General features: G+C 37.7%; 1 protein-coding gene across 1 annotated transcript; it reads right to left on the bottom strand.

Annotated features, from left to right (window-relative positions):
* Positions 1-14,383: 14,383 nt before the first annotated feature.
* Positions 14,384-23,270, bottom strand: LOC102230811 (rho-related GTP-binding protein RhoU). The gene is made up of 4 exons (XM_005804238.2): positions 22,724-23,270; positions 21,896-21,954; positions 19,364-19,552; positions 14,384-18,066 (listed from the first exon to the last, which is right to left on the bottom strand). Exons 1-4 carry the CDS (start codon positions 22,977-22,979, stop codon positions 17,782-17,784), a joined length of 789 nt encoding a protein of 262 aa, XP_005804295.1. The 5' UTR covers positions 22,980-23,270; the 3' UTR covers positions 14,384-17,781.
* Positions 23,271-24,078: the final 808 nt, after the last annotated feature.

Below are 24,078 nucleotides of genomic sequence, written 5' to 3'. Positions count from 1 at the left end.
TTTTAAACATATAAAGGACCTATAAACTCTTCCCATGAATAACAAGGTTCTGGTTGCTTGTAGTAACATGTAGGCTAGCTAAGCTATCTTTGCTAGTTTGACAGACAGTAAGTGCTACTGTAAATATCACTAACATTTTTGTTAGTATTACACAGGCGGGTAGTGTACTCAAAAATTGTAATGGAGTAATAGTTGTACTTATGTTGTTTATTAGTTAGAAAGGGAGGAGGCCAGAACTAGTACTGAGCTCGTGGCTTTTTTATTGTTGCCATAGCAACTTCCTGCTACGGTTGTCAGTTACAAAGTTCACGTAATGCGTGACGTCACATGAGAACTATGTCTGTACGAAGCAATTAGCATAGAGCAAGGGGCTGGTTTTTACCAGGCTAGCAGTTTTTATATTCTTGTTTTTATGTTTGTCTTTTTGAAGCAGATGTCTGATATGTAAATAAATGTTACTTACTTTTCTATGCTGTTTCTATGGACAAACTCTAAAGAGGTCCAGCTGTGTGTGCAGAGGAATCTGTTCCCGTCTCCAGACTCTTAAACCTGAATGCGGGTCGGGCTGAACCGCAGGAGACCAAACTGGACCCGGAGTTGTTCATATAACTCTGTGTGTTGTCTCGCCAGCGGGTCTCGTATAGAAAGCTGGACCACAATAACAGGTTGTAGTTCAGACACTGAAGGCCTTCATCAAGACTTACAATCTTTTTCTGTCCTTCCTAAAAACTGCACTAACCCTGCTGCCCTCACTCAGCACGGGCGTCAGCAATGCTGCAACCAAGGCACAAGAAACAGACTCATTCCTGTGGTCACACAAGGACAGTCAAAGTAATGACTGGCATTAAGAAGAAGTTTGCGTCCACTCAGCTTCAATCTTCCTGAGTCCTTACTGTCAGGTTTGCATCATTTATGACTGCATGCTGTTTTCCAGTCTTGCATCATTTGGGATTTTCAGAGTCTAGGCACCTCAGGGTCAGCTTTATTTTTATTTCTTATTGAACCAAATGTTTTCACAGGGTGACAGGTCAGGACAACAGGGAGGCTGTTTGGGCCCATGGATTGCATTGTAACGTGACTTAATAATGCTATATATATATATATATATATATATATATATATATATATATATATATATATATATATATATATATATATATATATATATATATATATATATATATTCGTCTCAGGTCCAGTAGTAAGTTGACTTCACGACTGGTACGCTCAGGTTCACTGTATCTATTCTAAGAAAAGAGAAAATCAAGTTATTGGTTAACATCAGTCCAGCAGCTTCTGCCTCTACACATTAAATAAAATACAATAAATAACTCTGAACAAACTACAGAGCAATATCTCCCAATGAGCAGTTAGCAGCAGTTAACGTTTGTCAAATTAAACATAGCTAAAATGGACAACATTAATAATGAAAACAATAAAACAAATATACAAAACATGGCAAAATACTCTTTAAACACTGTATTTTCATTAAATTTGTCGAAAATATATGTTAAAATATTATATTTGTGACAAAAACACAGAGCTGGTTATAATACATATCAGGTACAAACAGCAACAGAAAAAGGGGGGAGGAGCTGTCAGTTACCGGTTGCTATGGTAACCACCAACTGCCAAGAGCAGCGTCACAGAACTTAAAGCACCAATAAATGTCTGAAGAAACAACTTGTTGACAAAACTAAATTAATTCAAAGAATAAATAACACATTTTGACAAACTTCACATCTATGATATTAAAATAAAACATAAAACTACAAGGTTGTGGAATTTTAAAATCTTGAATTATGTTTATTTTTTTAAAAGCACCGTGCTCACACTGAGATTTTCAGAAAGTATCCTGAGTCTCTGCAAAACTTTCTTCCACACTACTCTCCTCTGTGCATGCTACACATATAGCATGTTTCTATACTCCTAAAGCCACATTGTGTTTTCTGATTTTCTCTCTTTCCCCTGTTGTAAATGATCATTTACTTACAGAATATCCACTTGCGTAAGTAACATTTTGTTTATTTTTTGAACATGTACAAAAAAACACTTAACACCCTGAAGCATAATATGAAAACTTTTGTTTTACATATTCAAAGGAGTTGGAAGTCTAAACTTATGTTCCCACTCTGTGTTATCAGTTTGGACCTTATTGCTGATGCTTGAATCTGCAGAGGATTCAGATAGCCGCCGTCAGCCGGACGCATCAGCATCATTCACTTCCTGTTGCTGTGTGTTGTCAGCCTTAGCATGCCAGATAAACTGATAGTTGTGGAAAAACTCCCAGAATGCATTTGATCTTTTCCGCTTTCCCGTCACTTGGTACCATCTTTCAACTTTTTATCCACTTCCTGTCTCCCTTTTCCTTCACCTTCTCATCCTTCCTCTGCGGCCTCTAATTTTTTCTTTCCTTTCTGATAACTTTGTCCTCCCTTCCTGTCCTCATGTTCATCCTCTCCCACCAAATTCATCTGACATTTCAGATCACTATATAAAAATGCACAGAAAAGAAACCTGTGTGAAAATGTAGTTGCTCTTTTGCAGATTTCTTCTGCTCCAATCAGAGACATTGTAAATATCAGACAACAATAACTTGAGTAAATACAAAATGCAGCCAAACAAAGTCCGTGTTTTGATGTTGAGTTAAATGTCAGCTTTATCGATTTGCCTGGTTTTTTCAACTCTTAAAATGTATTAATTTTGTCACATTGGAAGGCTTCAAGTATAAATCTCAATCAGATTTAAGGTCAGACTTTAGCTAGGCCACACCAAAAAAACATGATCTTATTCAAAACTCATCCTGCCTTTCTGCTCTCTAATGTTTACCAGACGTAGCATTTTGCTTGAGGAAACATTTTGATTCATGTATGATTTGATGATACATGATCAAATGTATGATAGATAAAATGTGATAGAAGATCACATTTTATCTTCTATGTGATGAAATGCCTGTAAAAATTGAAATATCGTTGCTTTGTAAACATTTTACTACTCCTTTAAGTTTTTAAGTAAACCTTCGTTCTATTCGTTGAAAGGTGAATTGCTGGTGTGTTTTGAATCATTTTCCTGCTAAATTAGTTTGCTTCAGGGTTTTCTGGAAGACGGTAGAAATGTTTTATTTTAGAAATTACGACAAAGCTTTGGGATCCTGAAGAAGTAAAGCAGCACAGCAGCCACATACCATAATACTGCCACCACCATTTTTGACTATTCATAATATTTGTTTTCATAATATGCTACAAGATACACACCTTTGAAAAGAAGTTTTCTTTTTGTCTCATTAATTAGGGACAATAAATCAATAACAATATATATCACGATCGATACGTACAATATGTATCTGATAAATAGCAGTGTTGTATAGTAACGAAGTAAAAATACTTCACTACTTTACTTAAGTATATTTTGGAGTACTTCATACTTTCCTGGAGTATGAAAATTTTTGATGACTTTCACTTTTACTTCACTATATTTCCGAACTTAATTGCGTACTTTTACTCCGATACATTTTCAATGTGTGGTTTAGTTACTCGTTACAAAAAAGCGAGAGAGAGAAACGCAAGTGTTTTGACCCCACCTACTGATTAGCAAGTAGCAAGCAGGCTACCGAACAAAGTCCGTAGCCTACTTGCCTGGGCTTGTTCATCACCACCAATAGGATACACCTGTTTCGCTTCTCCCATTAAACACAAAGCAAGTCTCGCAATCAGCAGCAGCCACATGGAGGAGGAGACGGAGACCACAACGACTGCAACTACGTCGGACACGGCTCCAGGGGAACCACCAGCTGGTGATGAGAGCCCATGGCCTTATTTAAACACAATACACTCTTTCGTGGGTGTTAAAGATTCGTCGTACCGCATGCAGTTTATGTTATTCCTGCCCGAAGATGTGGAAATTCTATCTTACAAAAACTCCCCGTCCAACTTGAAGAAACACATCGAGGTAACGTCTTATGAAATGGTTATAATCAGCCTGTTTCAGTAACTATAGCTTGGTCACTAGGCACTATTGTGAAACGTTGACCATAAATGAACTTTGTTTGGCATTGTTTCAGTTCCACACGTGGTGTATTTAGCTTAGGCTTAATGTTGATTGTAGCAGGCTACCTAGACTCCTCTGTTCAAGGGGGACAGAAGCCATAGCGATAGCAATTTAGACTCAATTTAACGAATATAGGAAAGGCATGCAAGTTCAAAACCAGGTTTACAGATGCCAATAAGCTGCATTTCCCTCCCAATTCTTTTTTTCTTTTGCATAATGACCAGTTGTGTGCACCACCTACTGACTGTAGCATTGACTGATTCACTGATTTGTGAAGTAGAGTAATCGTAACAGCTCTTTTTCTTCATGTTGGCCGCATTTTCTGTACTATTTATTTTTCTCATTTTCAGCACTGACCTTACTTGAAGGGAAAACTTGAGGCTTACAAAAACTTTGTATTTTCTGTCCTGGAGGGTTTACTAAGAAGCTGGTTCAGTTGTAAAGCAGGTTAAGTTAACCTTGTGCTATAGGTAAAGCACCTAATTTTCTTAACTAAATGATGCCTGCAGGTATATCTATTAGCAGGTTTAATTTTGCCTGCACTTGGTTGTGTACATTATTTTAAGTGTATTTGACAAGTTTACCAAAATATAAAAAATGTCATTCAAACTGCATTTGCCTTGTTTTACTTTTTACTTGTACTTTTCATTACATTACTTGAGTACATCCATTTTTACAGTCATTTCCATACTTAAGTACAAGAAGTTTCAGATACTTTAAGACTTTAACTCAAGTAACATTTCAGTCAGTGACTTGGACTTTTACCAAAGTCATATTTTGGAGAGGTACTTGTACTTTTACTTGACTCTGAGATTTCAGTACTTTATACAACACTGATAAATAGTCACCAAACTCCAATCCAGAACCGCACGGCATTCTGGGAGATGTAGGCAGAGGAAAAACTTTCGCTGCTCAACCTCTCCTGGTGAGTTAAGCTAGGTTGGTGGAATCAACTAACTCACTCACTCTTTGGTTACCTAGCAACAACTTGTTCAGTAACTGACCCAGCAGCCATTTCAGGTTTTGCCCCATGCCTCATAATTCCTTAAAAACAAAAGACTGTGGATAAAACAGGAAAGGTCACGCCACCAGTTCGGCAGCATTCCAGATATTTAAAACAAAATACTAAATCCTTATTGACTAATATGAAACCCTTCTATTGTGATAAGTTTTTCAGCTATATCGTCCAGCCCTATTGTAAATGTTAGACTGACAAATACATAGCATTCATTTCATTGCGTAGTTTTAGATTCCTTGTTGTAATCTTTAGTGGCTTTAAATCAACCATTGTAGAGTTCACCAGTGCAGACCCTAATAAAAACCTAAACCACAAACTTTAGCAAACACCCCTGGACACACACACTCATGCAGTGTATATACTGGAGCTGATGCACTTCCTGTATTGCAGGACAAACCCACACATTCCCGTAATGGTCAGATAAGAGATACTGGGAAACCAGCAGCTGTGTGACGAGTTGACATTGTGTAGCTCTTACATCACGCTACATTTTTCCAGCTTTCCCAGTAAATACTTTACCTGCTACTGCTTTCTGGATCTGAAAACTTTAGCGTGATTCTCAATATAAAAGAATACAGTTTAAAATCATTTTTTATCATTTGTTCCTCACAAGCAAAAGAAAAACAACAATAATTGTGTGACTTTGCAATGTTTTGGGGGTTTTTTGTCATGCCATTCATCACTTCTCCTCATTAAAGCTTTAAATGCATCTCGACATCCAGAGATGTCTAGCAAACATTTATGTAGTTTCCTCATTCCTGTCCACTCTGATCGTTTTGGCACATGATCCTGCTGCAGCTTTATTTTCTGTCACATTTTCGTTTATCTCCTCCATTCAGTCTGTTCACGAGTGTAGAATGTGATCATTTAGTGCCTCAGATATGAACAGAAACAACAAAGAGCCTGGGGGTAATGTTTACATCCTACAACCTTTTAAAAATATGCTAAATGTTGCTGAGATTTACAATTAAAACAGATATCCACTTTATGAGTAGTATTTTATGTAATGTTTTTAGTCTCTAAAAACATTAAATAGAATCTTTAAACAAATATAAATTTTACTTAAAATTTATTTTACATAAAAATAAATTCACTTTTATTTTAAAAAGTTATCTTAATTTGTAGATTGTGTCTAATAATTTAATTTACAAATCTACAATTTGTAGATTAATTATGCAAATTACAGATTTTCACAATTAATTTAAGAGTTAGTTATGCTCACCTAATTTAAACATTTTCAGGAGCAAGCACTTTAACTTTATTACTGAGATTACCTCTCAACAGTGAGGTTTCTTTTGTGGTGAAAATGTCAGTGAAAGACACATTGTTCAGCCGTCATACACATTACCACAGAGAATCACAGCTTCCTCATTCTGCTGCAGGAAGCTGCTCTGACTCCAACGTAGCGCCCAGACAGACCAACACATAACCCATAGACACTCACTTTTACGACTAAAAGACACTTTTTGACTCGAGGACAGGATATTTTAGTCTAAGAAGGTCTTGTGATTTGAAAGGTTTTAATTCTGACTGCGGCTGTTTGTCTTGTGACGTGTTTGGAGAGCATCAGCGACAACTCGGTGGTCTATATGCGGCAAAAACACGATCATATGAATAGCTGTCTCATGACAGATGTGGCTCTGATAACTTTAACACTAAAAGTTTTAGTAATAATCTTCAGTAAATGTAAAAGCCAACTGAGTAGATTTATCTTTTGTTTATTGTAACTATCGTAAGTTTCTTGTTACGGTAGCTATGGTAACGGAACAGAGTTCTACCGCGATAAACAGAAGAAAGTATTTTAGCTTCAGTCATTGGTGATGTTTGATGCCAGCGATTTCCTTTCCGATCCAATATGTAGTAAAATTTAGTAATTTGAAATATTGCTAGAAAACTCTGTGACTGTTGTGTTAATCGAAAGAATTGTCCTAATGTATTGAGCTGTGCATAACAAGAAATGACAAAAACAATCGTAATTATTTTATTTGTTCTTATCTAGCTCTTCCGTTGATAAAATAATCATTTGATCATCAGTTCTGACTTTCTCAAAATTGACTGGATGATACAGTAAAGCTGCTGTTCCATTCTCGGGCGAGACCAAACTAGGCGTGTCTGTAACAAACCGAGGACTCAGCAGAAACACATTAGACTCCCTGTGTTTTCAGGGATGAGCCCAACTCCCCTCATTCTGAGAGTTTCAACATCACTCCCTTCCTCTCCCCAGCTGCATGCTCTGGGTTAAACAAACAGATTTGAACATCTTGTGAGAAACTCAGATCACATTCTCATACAGAACATTTTCTCCTCCGGTGTTTAACTTTGGAGAAAAGTTTCATCTGTAGAACTGAGCTGTTGCCATCTATAGCAAAGATTCACCGCCCATAAAGATGTCTTGAAGCACAGCTGAAACTGGGCCTCCTTCTTCTGGCTCCATTATGAGTCCGCTCGCCCAGCTGAAATAAAAGGACAAAGGTTCTGGCCAAAAGCCTGCTGGTCACTGTGTGTGTTTGTGTGTACCAGCTGGTTACATCTGGTCCAGGAGGCCAGAGAGGGAGGCTGCTTTCACCCACCTCTAAAGATCAGTTACTAGTCCCTGCTTCCCAGAAGTCTGTGTTTATGTCAGAGGGAGAGAGATTTGTAAATGGGATGTCTTCCTTTAATGCAAAATTCACATGTTGAGGGTTTTTATACTTCCATTTGGATGATTTAGCTCTGTGATAAGAGATTTTGTTTTTCACAGTATGTGACTTTTGGGGGGTTGAGAGTTGTTCTATTGCTTTCATTTTAAGTTGGTGGTTTATTCCCTTTGTCTTTTTTCTGTAAGTCTTCTTGTTTTCATTACCGGTCTGACCATGGGGGCATAAATGTCCATCAAAACACAGCTTTGTTTTCTGTCTAAGCAACGCGTAAACAGATTTGAAAAGAAAAAGAGACGATCAAAAGAAGTTGTCAGATATCTGAATATCACTGGAAATCATGACCTCCATCTTCATGAGACTGTCTTAGAAAAACAGAGATTCTTCATTCAGAGGTCTCTTCAAATTCACTGCACTACAGACTGCTACAGGACAACTTTTCTGCCAACAGCCATCAACATCTACAATAACTATTTGAAGAATTTGAATGAAGACATTACAACAATATTTAATTTCCCTTTGGGATCAATTACGTATATTTGAAAATGAACTTTGTTGGAAAGTTATGAGAGCTGATTAGCTAATTTATGACAAATTTTCAGCAAATGTATTTTTTGGTGATGCTGTAGTATCTTTGTCTTGTAGGTATTTCTTGTTTTACCATGTTACCAACATTTAACATACTTTCATAAACGTTTCACTTCTGTTATTTTTTTCTTTCAGTTACGGATGTCTGCCTATTGAGTTTTATTTTGTCGATTTTACATAGTTTGCTTTAATTGAAAGTGAACACTGCTTTGAGGCAGATTCCTGTAACATTAACTCTTATCTTTAAACTGAACAGATTCAGGCTGACAAACCCTTCAGGAATCTTGACTGAGCAAGAGAAACCGCTGCCTAAGTGCTTTATCTCAGTTCAGTCATTCAAACACACTTTATCCTCTGAGTCCTTCCAAATCTTCTCGCCTCTCTTTTTGCATTTCCTCATGAAACCCCGTCCTCTCCGCTCCCTTTTGCGTTGCCTTGTGTTTGCTTTAGGATGCGTGTTCAGAGTTCACATACGGAGTTGTCTGGCTGCAACAGCTTGGGACGCATGCAGAGCGAAGCAACTATTTAACAACAGCTGACTGCTGTGTTTACATTACAGCTGGGGACACAACTCCCTGTCCTACGCGTTTGCTTCAACATAAAAACAAGCTGAGTGAGAATTGTTTTCTGGATCATAACTGCTTTTATTGATTAGTCAGAATGTATTGACTGGAAAGCCTGGAAGCTCAAGATCAATCTCTCAAACTTTTGCCACCCAATGACCATTTAGTCCATTTAACAAACACTTAACTTGAAATTGCCCCTTCAGTAACACAACATCTTCATATATACAGCCTGAAATTAAAAAATTAGTCTCTTTACTCACTTATTGTTGTTTCCTTTGTTCATTTTAAGAAATATTGTTTATGTTTTATAAATGTGACTCGCCACAATAAAGCCCTGAACACGTCAGCTAGGGACCTTTTGAGTTATTTACAGATGATGAAAGTTTGTATTCTTAGCTTTCAAATGATCGAAAACACATGGAAATCAAAACCGTTCCTCACTACAAGTGCTGTGTGCATTAATAACATTTTAGGACTATTTGTGATTTAGAAGACAAGAAAAGAAAAACAGACTTAAGTTGTGTTGGCGAAAACAGACGTGTTCTTTCAGCCATTAGACAGCCAACATAAATAATTAAATTTTAGGTGTTAAGATGCAGTTAGTCAGTGTGGGGTGCAGTGCTGCTCACTGCCTCGTTACAGTCATATCTCATTCAGCACAGCCACAGCCCGAGATCTGCTACATATCGTAATGTTCAAAAACAAAAGTTCTGCAACTCACCTTGAGAAACTGTCCAGCAGCATCTTCAGTTTTTCTTTTTAGTGACCTAGTTTTAAGCCATTTATCTATTGTTATTATTTTTAAACACAATAAGTTGATGCGCTAACTTTGAGCCAACGTCATGGCAAATAAACTGATATCTACATGCAATACTTTGCGGACCACTATGGGCCGCCGGCGGGCCGCCAGTGGCCCAGTTTGGGAAAGACTGCTCTAGAGGATCTAACCCTGCTGAAAGTGCAGCTGTCACCGCAGCTGATTTACAGAAAAGCTCCAGACTCTCAAAATAACACCATAGCTGAAACCTGACGAGGCCTCAAATTACTCGTTTTATATGGTAGGAACAATACACCTAAATTCATTTCAAACCTTTACCATTGATGTGAAAAAACCCCCCAAAAAACTCATTGGTTCTCTCAATATGAAGCGATTAACAGCATAGAGCAGAATTAGCTTCCTGTGCAGATGTTTTCATTTACATCGGCTGATTTAAACTCTTGGGCTGAGTCTTGGCCAAAGATTGACTGCTTGAGGACGTGACACAGCTCGTTAATCAAAAATAATGAAAAACGGTAACTTCTTATGTGTAAATTAGGCAAGAGAGTTACAGAAATACTAATCAAGCACAGTCCTTCAAGATAATAGGTTACTAACCCATCAGAGCGCTTTATTAGATTAAAAACATATGTTGGAATCATTTTCACTTAACAAAAGGTCACAGTGAACTGAAACATGACCATTTCTACCCCTATAAAGTTGTGAATGACACTAAGTTAAAATACTATAATGTTTAAAAACTTTAAATAAAAACTGAGGAAATGAGGTTCCTCCATTGTTCCTCTAACTATAACAGTTAATTTCATCAGGACACCAGACATGTCTTCAAAAACGGAGCTCTTTGTCCCTGAGGGCTTTTAAACTGTAATCTATTTTTATGTGGCTTTTCGGGTAATTGCTTCTTCCTTTCAGCTCATGGTTGTAGGTGAAAAACTTTGGATTGACTTTTATCAGCTGCAGCAGGACCATCACCAGGTCTTTTACTTTTGTTTTGGGGATGATGTAAACAATGGGCAGAGTACCCAAAAATTATACTCAAGCAATACTAGCACTACTTCAACATATTTTTACTAAAGTAAAAGTAAGAAGCAACCATCCACCAAATTTCTCAAGTAAGAGTAAAAAAGTATTTGGTAAAAATTCTACTCAAGTACTGAGCAACTGATTAAATTATCAGTAATTTAATATTTAAAAATTACATAATCAGACAGACCAAAATATGAAATTAAATTTTTTTTTATTTTAAGGACTAAAATGACAATAGTTTATGTAAATAACAAAAATAATAAAATCAGGCAAAAGAAAATGTTGATGAGCCTTTAATAAAAACAGCAGGTGTGTGTCTAAGTCTGGTGAATTTTTGATCAGAACATGTTTGTTCTTCCTTCAGTGGGTAGAAATTTTACTCAAGTAAGAGTAGTGATACTTCATAAAAGTAAAAGTAAAACATACAGCGTAGTAAAAATACTCCTAATAGAACATTTAAGAAAAAAAGTTGCTAAAATAAATATAACTGAGTAAATGTAACAAGTAAAATACAACTCTGGTTTTTGGCAATAAGTTGATGTTTTTTGGTGTCTGGAAATTAGGCTTTTCAAAAACCTCATGGATGTAACAAATCAGCAGATACTGCCCCTCACCTAGTAACCCCAGTGAAACCCAACCCGTTACCTAGCAACCCTCGTGAAGTCTTCCCCGTCACCTAGCAACCCAAGCTGAACTCCAGCACGTAGGTCAGCTGGTTTTACCGCTGCGTGCGCTTTGGCTCCGAGTAAAGACAAGTTTTATGTTGTTGACTTACCATCCAGAAACCACTTGTTGCTTTCTTCATTCATAATGTTGAATTGGCAGAAGCTAAAGCTACTTACTGGAAGTTGTGTAAATCGTCAGCTGTAGCATCACAGAAACGGTTGAACCATTTGCTGTTTTGTAAACATTCACACCTCAAAATGAGAAATTTGGCTCCCGCTGTATCGACTGATTATTGAAGAAAATGTTCGCTATGTTTACATGAAAACTCAGTTCCCTTTGGTTAATCATGTTTTAGTAACTGTTGCTACTTTCTGTTAATTTGGTTGAGTTTTTTTGTATCCTTCATTTCGTTTTCTCCCCTATGTGTTGCTGTCTCCACTCCAACTTTCTTTCGTTACTTTAAGTCGATACACACATCGGCTCCCAGACAGCAGCTGCCTGCACACACACACACACACACACACGCACACACACACATCCACACACACGCCCCCCACCCCACACACACACGCACACACACACACCCACACACGCACACACACACACACACACACACACGTCGATTGAATTTACAGCTTGTTAGAAAACAGAGGGTTGTATTTCAGCTTTGCTTGAAAGCACTGATGTCACTAAACCTCTTTTTTATATTACGTAACAACACACACACACGCCCCCCCACACACACACCCCTTTACCCCCACACGCCCACACACACACAGAGGCTATAAAGTTATACAATCGGCCAGAACTGAATCTCTAAACTGTGATTTGAATGCTAGCTTTTGCGCAATTTAAATATGTGTGTTTACACTGCATGTTTTCCTTTTCAGAATAAATTATAAAACTTATTTTGTGTGTTTTTTTCCCCTGCCTTCCTGTACATGGAAAAATTCAATTAAAAAAGTAAAAGTTAAACTTTCTGGATAAATATTTATGTATTTTTGAGTTTGGTTTGAGTAATCATATGTTTTATTAAATTAAAGGTAGATAAAATATCTGCAAAGCATGATGTTGGAAACCAACTGTTATGAAAAGATTTATTTTAGCGATTTTGCTGCTTTAGAAAAACTGCAGCATCATTGTGATGCCTTTAAAGGCCCTTTAGCTTTGTTATGTGGAGATATTATTTCTTTTTTGGACATTTTAAGTGAGAATGTGTCATTGATTTGTAGCAGATTTAAAAACGTGTAAGAAAAAGTCCTCTCCTTGTTCTTAATTTGTACCAGGGAGCTTTGACTGGAGCTCGAAGGACGGCTGATGTAACCAGAACAAAGTCGGTCTTCTCATGATTCACTGCTGTCTGATAACGCAGTGAATCACATACACACTGCGTCCCAGAGGAAAGACAGACCCCTCACCAAACACCACTGGACAGCCTTCAAAATAAAGCTCATGTGTAACGACGGAGGCCTAGAAGCAGGGAGTCTCCTGACAGTGATCCAGGCTGCAGTCTGGTGACTTCCTGTGTGTGTTTGGTGTGTACACTTGTGTTTGTGTCTTCACGTCCTCAAGCGTGGCTTGCATCTCTCCTGATGTTCAGCTGAGCGCAGCATGGTTGTTTGACTTTAAAAAGCAAACTCCGCAGCACCAAAACAAGTCAGAAGAATCCATGTTTGAGCTAAGAATGAAAGGAAACAATCAAAATACAGCAAAAACACAAAATCTTACCAAGTATCTGGCCTAGTTTCTAGCACAAACATCTGAATATATTTGAAATAAGACCAAACTAACTTATAGATAATCTTTAAGCAAGATATAGGGGCGTGTTTTCAATCAATAATTTGTTAATATTGATCAAAAAGTTTTAGTTCCACTGGCAGATTAATTAACTTATAACAAGGAAAAACATATTTTTATAAGTGAACTTATCAGCCAGTGGAACTAAAACTTTTTGATCAATATTAACAAATTATGGATTGATTGAATGCTCCTATATCTTGCTGAAACTTATTTCAAATGTATTAAGATGTTTGCACTAGAAACCAGACCTAAAATACTTGTGTTTTTGCAGTGAAGGTGTTTTCTTTAGAAACTTTTTACAGGATAATTTCCTTTAGATTAGTTTTTGTTTTGTTTTGTTTTTTGTTGAGAAATGATTAAGTCATTTTGGTAGAGAAATAACACGTACTGTAAACTTGTTCATCTTATCTCAGTAACATTTTGTAGCTTTCGCTACATGGTGGTACAAGGTTACTCTGAGCTCTGAACACTCACACTTTGGCAAAGATTATTGTTCAGTAAAGACAGCTTATCTACAAATTTACTCCTTTTTCATAACAAAAATATATTCAGAACTTTCCAAGCTGGCTTTCGCCCACACCTGATTAAAGTTTGGACACCAATGTGGCTACTGGAAAATTGGGTCCAGATTGTTTGATGCCAAACTGGTTCAGATTTCATTTGGTAAACTGGAGCCCCTGTGTGTCATTTTGAATGTTAGCAAATAAAGATCACATGTGGGAGGCTCTAATCTTGGGCCACTTTTATTCAACAGCTCTAACTTCTCCCAGCTTAAAGTGTATTAAAACTTTTGATTCCAAAAAGGCAAAAGTTGCAGATTTAAGGTTAGAGAGCATTTAGCTAATCACCATAAACCAGTAAACATTCCTGACCAAAACCAAGAAAATGTATCCAATTACAGCAGTTATTAAATCACTGTATGTCTTGAGTGTAAATATATTTCAGAGTTGCTTCGCAGACATGAACCATTTAGTTTTCTAGTTTTTAACAGACTTGTTGATGTAGTGTTCCCAGGATTAGAATTAAAGAAACTGAGATGTGCAGTTAGTTCCTTTAAATCATTTAAAACATTAACCATCTCACCTATTAATGTGTTTTAAATTTGTATTTTAATCTTACTTTCTGTGTTCATTTTAATTATTTTTTATTTCTTAATTTTATTCTATATCTTTTGCCTTTTATTACCTTCTATATCATTGGTGCTACAAATCAACCTCCTCAACAGGTTTCAGCTCTTGGTACCAACATACCACACGTCTTTATTACAAATATTCTTTATTTCTCAGAGTATAACAGATCTGTACAAACACATCCTCCTTTTACTGATATTTTCAGGTTGACGACAAGCTTGAGATGAGCCGATTGCAGCAGCGTATTGTCTGTTTTTGTTTTTTAACCAGTGAAAACAGGAGTGGTGGTTCACACAGGCCGCGGTCGGCTGGTTTTCTGAAAGAGGCTCTGAGCTGGTGGCCCCTGTAAGATCTGTAAGTCCTCAGATTAGATATCTGTTTTTGTTTGAACTCAGTCACAGGACGTAGACTGGGACGGACTCAGAATGCGCTTACAGTGGCGGTAGCCCAGGGCTCCATGTTTTGGACGCCCCAAAGATTTTTGTAATGAATTAATGTTTTACATTGTAGCTTATATAAAACTCATAAGCCCATCTGAAGTGTGTTGTTTTGGTATTTTTTTGATTGATATTAATGTTAATGTATACAAAACTCAAACATTTGAAAATTCTGAACTTGTAGTGCATCTATGTGGGACAATCATGGGTCCATCTCACATGGGAGGTTTTGAACCTGTTGATGTATAGGCCTAACCGTTCATCACCTGTAATTTCCATGTGTAAGATGCTTGTTTTTTTGTGTGTGTTTTTTGGATAGGGTACCAAAACCGGCTCTAGCCCCGGGCCCTTATCCTTCTAAATTCGGCCCTGGACATAGATGAATACAATGACCAGTTTCATTTTGTGCCCTAAATCAGACGTATTTATGTGTATTTTTGTGTTTCTTTGCTTCACATCCAATGAGACCGAACAGCAGCTGGCTGACGCCGCGTCTCTGAGTCACGTATTAAACATACGTACAGCGGAGGCCCGTCACAACAACACCCAGTAAATCAAAGTCACAGATTTATGAAGTTTCAGCTCTCACATAGTTCTACAAACCTCAACAACAGCAACAAAGAATAATCATGCTTTACTTTCAACAAAACAGAAAAACCCCAACATTCATCACATCTGTTTTCTGTCTCCACGTTCGGATAGCCATCTGCTCTACGTTACGAAGCCCTTCGTCTGTCATCCTGCTCCAGCGCTGCAGCAACCACCTGAGAAGAAGTCAAAACGAGGGAAACCCTCTAACCTTTCATAGCCTCATAAGTTGGCATCACAAATGAATTTTTGCCAGTGTTGTAGCGCGTTGCATTGCTTAACTATTATCAGTTGGGGTCAGAGTAGCTTCTGTGGTGATTAAATAAAGCAGAATCTACGGGATCACAGTATTTAAAAGTTTATAACGTGAGCATCTCATCTTAAGGTCATTTTAAAATACAAGTCAGGCGTTTTCTGCTGATAGACAAGACAGAACAACATGATTAACGCCACTGTTCTGCTAAGACGTTTAAACCGGAGTGAATTAAATACAAAACTAACTTGTTAAACTTAACACAGGAAATGCCAGCTATCATAAGAGTGTGTGACCTTTGGCCCAGTTAGCTCCACAAGACAAATAACCTATTATGCCTTTTCTCCCTGCAACACACAAAGCATTTGCTATCAGCAGTTAAACATCGACACAGTGAACCCATTGAGTTGCATCAGAAACAGCAGTAATTAAGCCAAAACTGTACAAAAATATATACATTTGGCATTTAAGATTTAAAAAAAACAACAACTTTTATTTGTAAATATGTTTTGCCCAGAACTATTCAAGTGGCAGGTTTAGCTTCACCTGGTTCAAATTCTGTAAAACAAAATCTCATATTAATCACTTTTTGCTGTCCAATTATTAATTAAAAAAATAGTCAATAGATCAGCTACATTTCATTGATATTAAGTTGATTTAAAAGGGCTGAGCTTTTCACATGCTTGTATTTTTTTAGTTGCAGATGCATCCTTTGCTACAAGTAAAATAATGCTATTATCGCATTTCAGGCAATAAAATGTTTGCCTTTTTATTTAAAAACAAGTTGTTTATTTGCGTCTTTTGATGCATTGTTATCCCCTCTATTGACTTAGAGGAGCTAGGCACAAATGCCCACCGCACTTTTTAGATTTTCATCTGTTGAAACAAACTGAAACGATGATTTACTTTTGTTCTTCCTATCGATGCATCACTGTATCTTGGTTTGTCGCAAAAAATAGAAAACATTAAAGTTTGTGGTTTTCATTTGATGAAATATTAGAAAGTTGATGAAATATTAGAAAGAGAAAAACACCAGGTTTATAGATTATTTATGCGTTATAGACAGAGTGTCAGTAACTAACAATAAAATCCAGTAATATAACAGAGAAAATAGATTTTTCTTAAGAAACAAAGATAGCCAAATGCATTATGAATTAATTATAGCTAATTTTAGATTTAACCATGGAGGATCTGATTCAGCAAACGCTCATAGTCAAGTCTGAAAGGATAAATCACATATAGCAGTGGAAATGTTTGAAACCACTTTGTTTAAGTTACAAGTCAAACACGTGTAGAAGAAATGATCCCGTTTTCACAGCTAACCAACCTGAACCGGCATCGCTCTGTTTTCACTGTCAGTCCTGATGAGTTTGAGAGGAAAAGATGATAAATTACCTTCCAACGTAGAGACATGAAATAGTTTGTTTGCTGCTACAGAAAAAAAAAGATATAAAGAATGTGGGTTGTTTGGAAATCTCAGTTTTGATCAAAGCGGGAACAGTTTGTGTCTTCTGATAGGACAAAAATGTGCATGAGTTCGTATCAAGATTAGATATGATTTGAGCGCTTGCATAAAAAAATAAAGCCTGAATTTGGTACAAATTGTTCTGTTTAAGACCAAACAAAAAGCTGATTCATAATCAAAACTGAACGTGTAAAATCAGGATGTGGTTACTCAACGAGTCCTCTCATCAGAGTAACAATGGCTCTGAATTAAAGTCAGGACGGACTTGTTTTGACTTCATGTGCGTCTGGCAATCTTGTCTGGGTCGTAAAATCCTCCGTAACAAAGTCTGCTCTGAGGGCGACTCTCTTTCTCTCAGCAGCTCTTTCTGATCTTATTTTAAACCAGTCCAGAATTGGGAACAATTTACAGTCAGCTGACAGCGTGTTGTTTGGCTTAGATCATCGATTATAATAATTACATCCAACAAAGATTCCAGTTTTCCTCTGGGATGCATAAAAAGGCAGGTTGTTTTGTCTGTTTGTTTATTTTTTCCTTGGTATTTTTGGACCAGAAATCCAGAGAAAAGCAACCTGGATATGACTCTGTCACATCTTTTACTGGTCCCAGAACAGAACTGGTGTTTAACCAGTCTAAGTGAATAAACACCAGAGAATCCTCCAGGCGACTCAAAGCTCAGTAGTAAATCTCATCCACAATATTCCACGTTCCAATCAGGGTTTTATATAGTTTTCTTTAAAACTCCAGCCCAGAATCAGAGCCGGATCCAGTCCCAGGTCTGCTCTACGCCACGCAGCAGTACCGTTTCCACCAGGACTTGGACAGACTCTTCACCTTGTCCGGGGTCTGCCTCGCCTTTTTTCGGTGCTTCTGTTTGCCTCTCGAGCGTTTCCGTGAGCCGTATTTCTGCAGGCTGGCCAGGATGGCCGTGTCGAACACCTCCTTTAGGTTCTTCTGGGTCAGAGAGGAGCACTCCATGTAGGCCACGGCTCCGATCTCCATGGCACAGTCCCGGGCATCCGAAGGGTCCACGGGCCGCTCCCGGTACTTCGCCAGGTCGATGAGCACCTGGAAGGAGTCGACAGCAGTTACCTTGGAGAATTATCCCCACTCCACAAACTGTTCCACATTTCGTCACATTAGAACCACAACAGTTTGTGACAAGCCCTGAGGAAGGAACAACCTTTTAATCAAAATGCTAAATGTGGCTAAAAACTGACAATGCAAATTCCAATGGACGACATGACTCACATAATATAAGCATTGCCTATATTGATAATTATTGATTAGTTTTTTTGTCTTAAATATCTGAGATACTGCCAGTTTTACAGTTTTTATTTTTATTTTTAAGCAGTTATAAGGCAGAGTGGCGGAACCAGTTACTCAACAGGCTGTTGCTAGGTAACCAAAGAATGAGTGAGTTGCTAGGTAACCAGAGAGTGAGCGAGTTAGTTGAGCAGCTAAAGCCTTTCCTCTGCCTACATACCAAAAAAAAACTTTGCCTGAAAACTGGCTTCACTACTCCGTCTGGACTTTCTCCCACTGAAACTGATTTCTCCAGTAGAATTCAACCAATCAGCGAACAGAAGGAGAAGTTGTGAACAATGACTTTGATTTTCTGCGCTGACTTAGAATTGTAGTTTGCCTGTAGTTTAACCAGTGGCAGTGTTGGCTTTGTTTCCAAATGTTGAATTAACAATAATGTTTGGACGGACACTTCTCTCTTCGCAGTGGAGGTCAGTTGTTTACAGCTCAGGGAATATCCATTCAGCTTCTTGGCGTTGATCTGGCGCATTAAAGACGTGACGGACAAATGTTAGCAATTGGGTAAAATTTAAAACTTCAACAGAGATCACTATGACAGCGTCTTAGATCAATTTAAAAGAGTAACTTTCTGGCAAAAAATTCTGACATTTTCTAGGAAGAAACTGGGAAATTTTCAAGTTTTTTTCTGAAAACAAATTCTGAGATTAATGTCAAAATGTCTGAGTTATTTTCTAGCAAATTTTTACTTTTCAAATTCAGAAAGTTCCAGTTTTGTTTCTACATTTCTGAGATTAATCTCAAAACTTCAGTTTGTTTTCTAGCAATTTTTGACTTCAATTTTATTTGATTTTTTTTGCTATTTACAATGAGCCTCATACGTCCCTGTAGTTCACATCTCCAAAAAAACAACTATTTCTGTACTCAGCAAAGCATTGGACAAGGGCTGTTTTTTACCAGGCTACCCAAAAATCTATTTTCCAGGCTTTTGCAACTCTAGAGAGGCTTCCAGTTCTCATCCGGATGTGTTTATATTTTAACTATAATACCATTAGAAGCAGTATTTTGCTTGTTGTGTTATCGTTTGAGTAAAACTGCGTACCTTGACGTCTTCTCTGAGGTCGCACTGTGTCCCCACCAGGACGAGGGGAGCGAAGGGGGCATGTTTATGGATCTCTGGGGCCCATTTTTCTGGAACGTTCTGGAAGGAGGCGGGACTGACGACGCTGAAGCACAGCATGAAGACGTCTGCACTGGTGTAGCACAGCGGACGGAGCCTGTCAAACTCATCCTGGAGGACAGACGGGACGAAACCAAACCACATCAGGCAAACTTTGGTTCAATGACAGAAATTCAGGCAAAAAGGTCAGCATGCATCTTCTAGATCTGCATTTTTGTGAAATTAAAATCACACATTTCAATGTATTTAATTGAAACTGCATGTAATAGAACAGCCTTTTCAATTCCATTTCCCCCGTTGCTACAAAATAAAATGCTTAGAGGCGCAAAAAGAGATGTAACTGATATAAATTTGTGCTAAATGAAAAACCAGGGAAATTTAGACTGATCTCAAACCTTCAGATGGTGTGAAGTATGAGAAATGTAAATACTTAATTGATAGCCACAACATGATATTTTTTATTGATAGATGATTAAATTTGATTTGCAGTCTCTCAAAAACTCTTCCTCCTCATCCTTTCTTCATCTGTGGTCATATTTGTGATAATAATATTGTTTATTCCCTTTATTTCTGTGCATACATCTTGTATTTACATGTTGATAGATTAAACTCTTGTGCCATCATCGACTAGGAAGGATTTCTTTTCATTTCTAAAGCTCTTCATTTCCCCCTGTGAGTTTTAAAGTATTTGTTTCTCTTATCAAACACGTGAAGCTCGGCATGCCGGGCATATCTGAGTTTCCTTCAGCCGAGAACAGCGGTTTCATAACCTCCAACCAGAAGCTGCTTGTCCCACATGATATGGATCTTCTACTATCTTCTAAAGACAATCTGCTGCAGCTGTGGACAAAATGACATCACTTCCTGCCTACGAGGGATTGTTTTCTTTCCAGGGAAAGACCCATCAAACACAGCTTCCTGGACAAGGACTGACCTCACTTAAGACATTTTATAATTCCACTACACTTGGTTTCAATGAACAGCTCTGTTTGCTCTCTAGCAGTAAAACTAGAGGAAAACTCATCTGCCACTGTGTGAAAACGTCCCGGTGGACGAGACGGGGAAAACCATCCGAAAGCACAACCTCACAGTGTCCTATTTCAGCTCCAGACTTTTTTTAAAATCCCTTCCCTTACGGGTCACACACATCCTGTGTTGTTTCATAGCACCAAACCTTAAAAACTTTAAAATGGAAAAAACCCATAAATGGGTGCCATGTAAGCTCTAACAACACAATAACCGCCCAACAACACAATAAAGTCCAGCACATTTATAAAATCTTGAATTTGTTTTAGAATTTTGTCACATTCAAACACTAAAGTTTAACTTGTTTTATTGAGATTTGATTAGATTCTTTAGTAGTGAAAGGAAAATCAAACATCTTATTAACATGATTGATAAACCTAAAAAAGTGACTGGACTGTGACAATAACAAATTCTGCTGGACAATACATTTTCCCACAACGTATCGCGATAAATGATAAAATTGTTGTTTGAGAACATTTTCAAGTAATATAATGATAATGGTAAAATAATGCAAGCTTGCCCTTTCAAATATCAATAAGCTTTTGTAAAGAACACTTAATTATGGAGCTAGAAGATGTTTAAGTATCCAAATAGATAAACACAATTATCAAAAACAATAAATAAAATAAAAACCACACACAATCAAAACAATAAACGAAACCAAATCTCTGTAGACAAACTTCCTGTTCAAAGAAATATTAATTATTGAGCTCAGTTAAATTTATTATGCGATTAATTTATAGCGGCTGGCTAAATGTGAAATGTCTTTGTATTCAGCCCCCTTTACTCTAAAGCCCAAAAATAAAATCCAATGTGAACAACTGACAATCCTAATTAATAAACAATCCACCTTTGAGTAGTTTAGTCTCAGTCAGAGAAAAGCAAACAAAAAAAAAAAAGCCACAGCAGTCACTGATACTGTGTGGAAGACGCTACCACAAAACATGGTGGTGGCAGCATCATGCTGAGGGGTTGCTTTTCTGCCTCTGGTCAGAGTTGAAGGTAAGATGGATGAGATTAAACACGGCTGGCGCAATTCTGTAAGAAAACCTGTTAGAAGCTGCAAAAGACTTAAGGCTTTTATGTGTTAGAACGGCCTAGTCAAAGTCCAAACCTAAATCCAAGTGAGAACCTATTCTCACTGGGTGATAAGCTAAAGTGCTTAAAATACATACAGATGTTAAAAACATGCCACACTTTTAAGATTTTCATCTGAAAACTTCGTCTACGTCCGTTTTAGAGCGATGAATTAGAAATGTTAGAGTTTGTGGTTATAATGAGACGAATGCGAAGAAGCTGAATACTTCTGTAAGGCGGTGTGTGTGTGTGTGTGTGTGTGTGTGTGTGTGTGTGTGTGTGTGTGTGTGTGTGTGTGTGTGTGTGTGTGTGTGTGTGTGTGTGTGTGTGTGTGTGTGTGTTTTCACTCACCTGTCCTGCTGTGTCACACAGCTGCAGCTTCACCGGCTGTCCGTCCACTGACACCACGGCTGAGCAGAAACACAGAAATCATTCAAATGAAGCCAAAAATAGAAAAGTTTTATTAAAGAAATGAACTTTAAATCCAAATATCATAAGATAAAAAATAATATACCATAATTATTAACAGAGTTATGATATGCGTTTAAATTCACATTTATGTTTACAGAGACACTGAGGTGTTTGGAGTATTTGTTAAATAATTACAGCCAAATGTAAAATAAAAACAGATTATCTTAGATTAGATTATTCTTCATAAAGTTTGTCCTCGATCCACTAGTTACATTTACTTTAGTGCTTGTAGTACCAAAGTACTTTTTACTTTTACTTGAGTAACGTTATTATAAAGTATATCTACTCTTGAGTAAAACTGTTGGATTTTCTACCCACCGAATGAAGTACAGAGATGTTTTAACCAAACATTCACCAGACACAGACACACACCTACAGATTTTGTTAAAGTTTCATAAGTTTTATACTAAAAGAAGCTGATTTAGATTTTTTTTTCTTTTTGGATTTTGTTATTTTATTTAGATGAATAATTTTGGTCTTTAAAATACCAACATTTCCACATAAGTTTATATTTTGGTCTGTCTGATGTTGTAATTTGTAAATATTAAATGATTAATCGGTTACTCGAGTAGCTTTTTTTCCCCCCCAAATACTTTTTCAGTCTTACTTGAGTAATTTCTTGGATGGCTACTTTTTGCTTTTACTTGAGTAGAAATATGTTGAAGCGTCGCTACTCTTCCAGTTTTCTGCCCAGCTCTGCTCCTTTACCTGAGAAGTTGTCAAACGCCGTCGGGACGTACTCGGTGGGGTATCCGTTGGTGGTGTAGCTGACCACCAGGCTGGTTTTCCCCACCGCTCCGTCCCCAACCAGCACACACTTCACCCGCCTCTCCGGAACGGCCGCCCGCCGCGTCCTCCCTCCGGAGCCCTCGTCCCTGCTCCGGACCCTGCGCGGCGGGACGGGCGGCGCGGGGGCCACCGGCGCCGGCTTGTAGCCCTCCTGGCAGGGAGAGGAGGGCGACATGGCGGGGATCAGTCCACCTCGGTCGGGTCAGTTTTCACTCGGTCCATTCTTTTCCTCCACGGGGTCTAGTGGCGATAAGCTGTCCGCTTCCTCTGGGCTTCCATGGTTCAGAACCAAAAAGCAGCCTGAACTTTTCTCTCTGGGGACCTGAAGTACTGGAGTTACGCAGTTCGGTGATTATTAACCACAAAATCCCGATTTAAAAGAGGAGATTTAACTATCATTCAGTTGCAGTGAGTGTCCGTCCAGGCGTCCGGCGCACAGACCCGTCCCAAATCAAACTCCCCCTCCGTGACATCACTGTGCTGTGCTGTATGTGTGTGTGTGTGTGTGTGTGTGTGTGTGTGTGTGTGTGTGTGTGTGTGTGTGTGTGTGTGTGTGTGTGTGTGTGTGTGTGTGTGCGTGCGTGCGTGCGTGCGTGCGTGCGTGTGTGTGTGCGCGCGCGCGCTCCCATTTACTCTGGTTGTGAATAAGCCTGTTGCAAAAAGCAGTATATTTAAATTAATCGCATGATAAATCAAAATGATTTTGATCATTCTGATCATTTCTCGATCATTTCCATTTTGATGATTACGGTAATATATTTTGAATGTATGACGTCATAATCCGTTTCATACATATATGGTTGTTTGTGGTTTTTATTGTTTTTGGTCGTTTTGTTTGTTTATTTTGAATATTTAAAATATCTTCCAGAGTTAAGTGTTCTTTCCTAAATTAAAGCTTATTGATATTCAAAATGGTCTCAAAACAACAATATTATCATTTATCGCAATAACTTCTGGAAAATGTATCGTTCTGCTAGGAGTTCCCTAATTCATTCATCTAAATCTATCTCTAAAAATGTTATTAATTAATTTAAATATGAATCATCCAGTCACTATTTATTAAATATATTATTATTGAACGTCTACCACAAAAACCATCTCATTATTTGACTAATTATTTTCTATCTCATCACCAGAAATGAATAATAATTACTGATTAAATTAAGGCCAGCTGAAGATTGGTTTGATTTTTATACAACAGACTCATAATTGTGATCAGAATATTATCTTACAACTACAACAAAAAAAGACAGAAAGTACTGGACATATTCTGC

The sequence above is a fragment of the Xiphophorus maculatus genome, chromosome 4 (genome assembly GCF_002775205.1).
Source record: "Xiphophorus maculatus strain JP 163 A chromosome 4, X_maculatus-5.0-male, whole genome shotgun sequence".
Lineage (NCBI taxonomy): Eukaryota > Metazoa > Chordata > Actinopteri > Cyprinodontiformes > Poeciliidae > Xiphophorus > Xiphophorus maculatus.
This window is presented reverse-complemented; position numbering and strand designations above follow the sequence as displayed.

What these genes read in the sequence shown, in the direction of transcription:
- LOC102230811 (XM_005804238.2), bottom strand. Translation starts at nt 22,979, where the DNA reads ATGTCGCCCTCCTCTCCCTGCCAGGAGGGCTACAAGCCGGCGCCGGTG. An exon ending in GGCGTTTGACAACTTCTCAG is followed by an intron (nt 21,955 to 22,723) that starts GTAAAGGAGCAG and finishes GTTTCTGCTCAG; the next exon opens with CCGTGGTGTCAGTGGACGGA. An exon ending in TGTGTGACACAGCAGGACAG is followed by an intron (nt 19,553 to 21,895) that starts GTGAGTGAAAAC and finishes TCTGTCCTCCAG; the next exon opens with GATGAGTTTGACAGGCTCCG.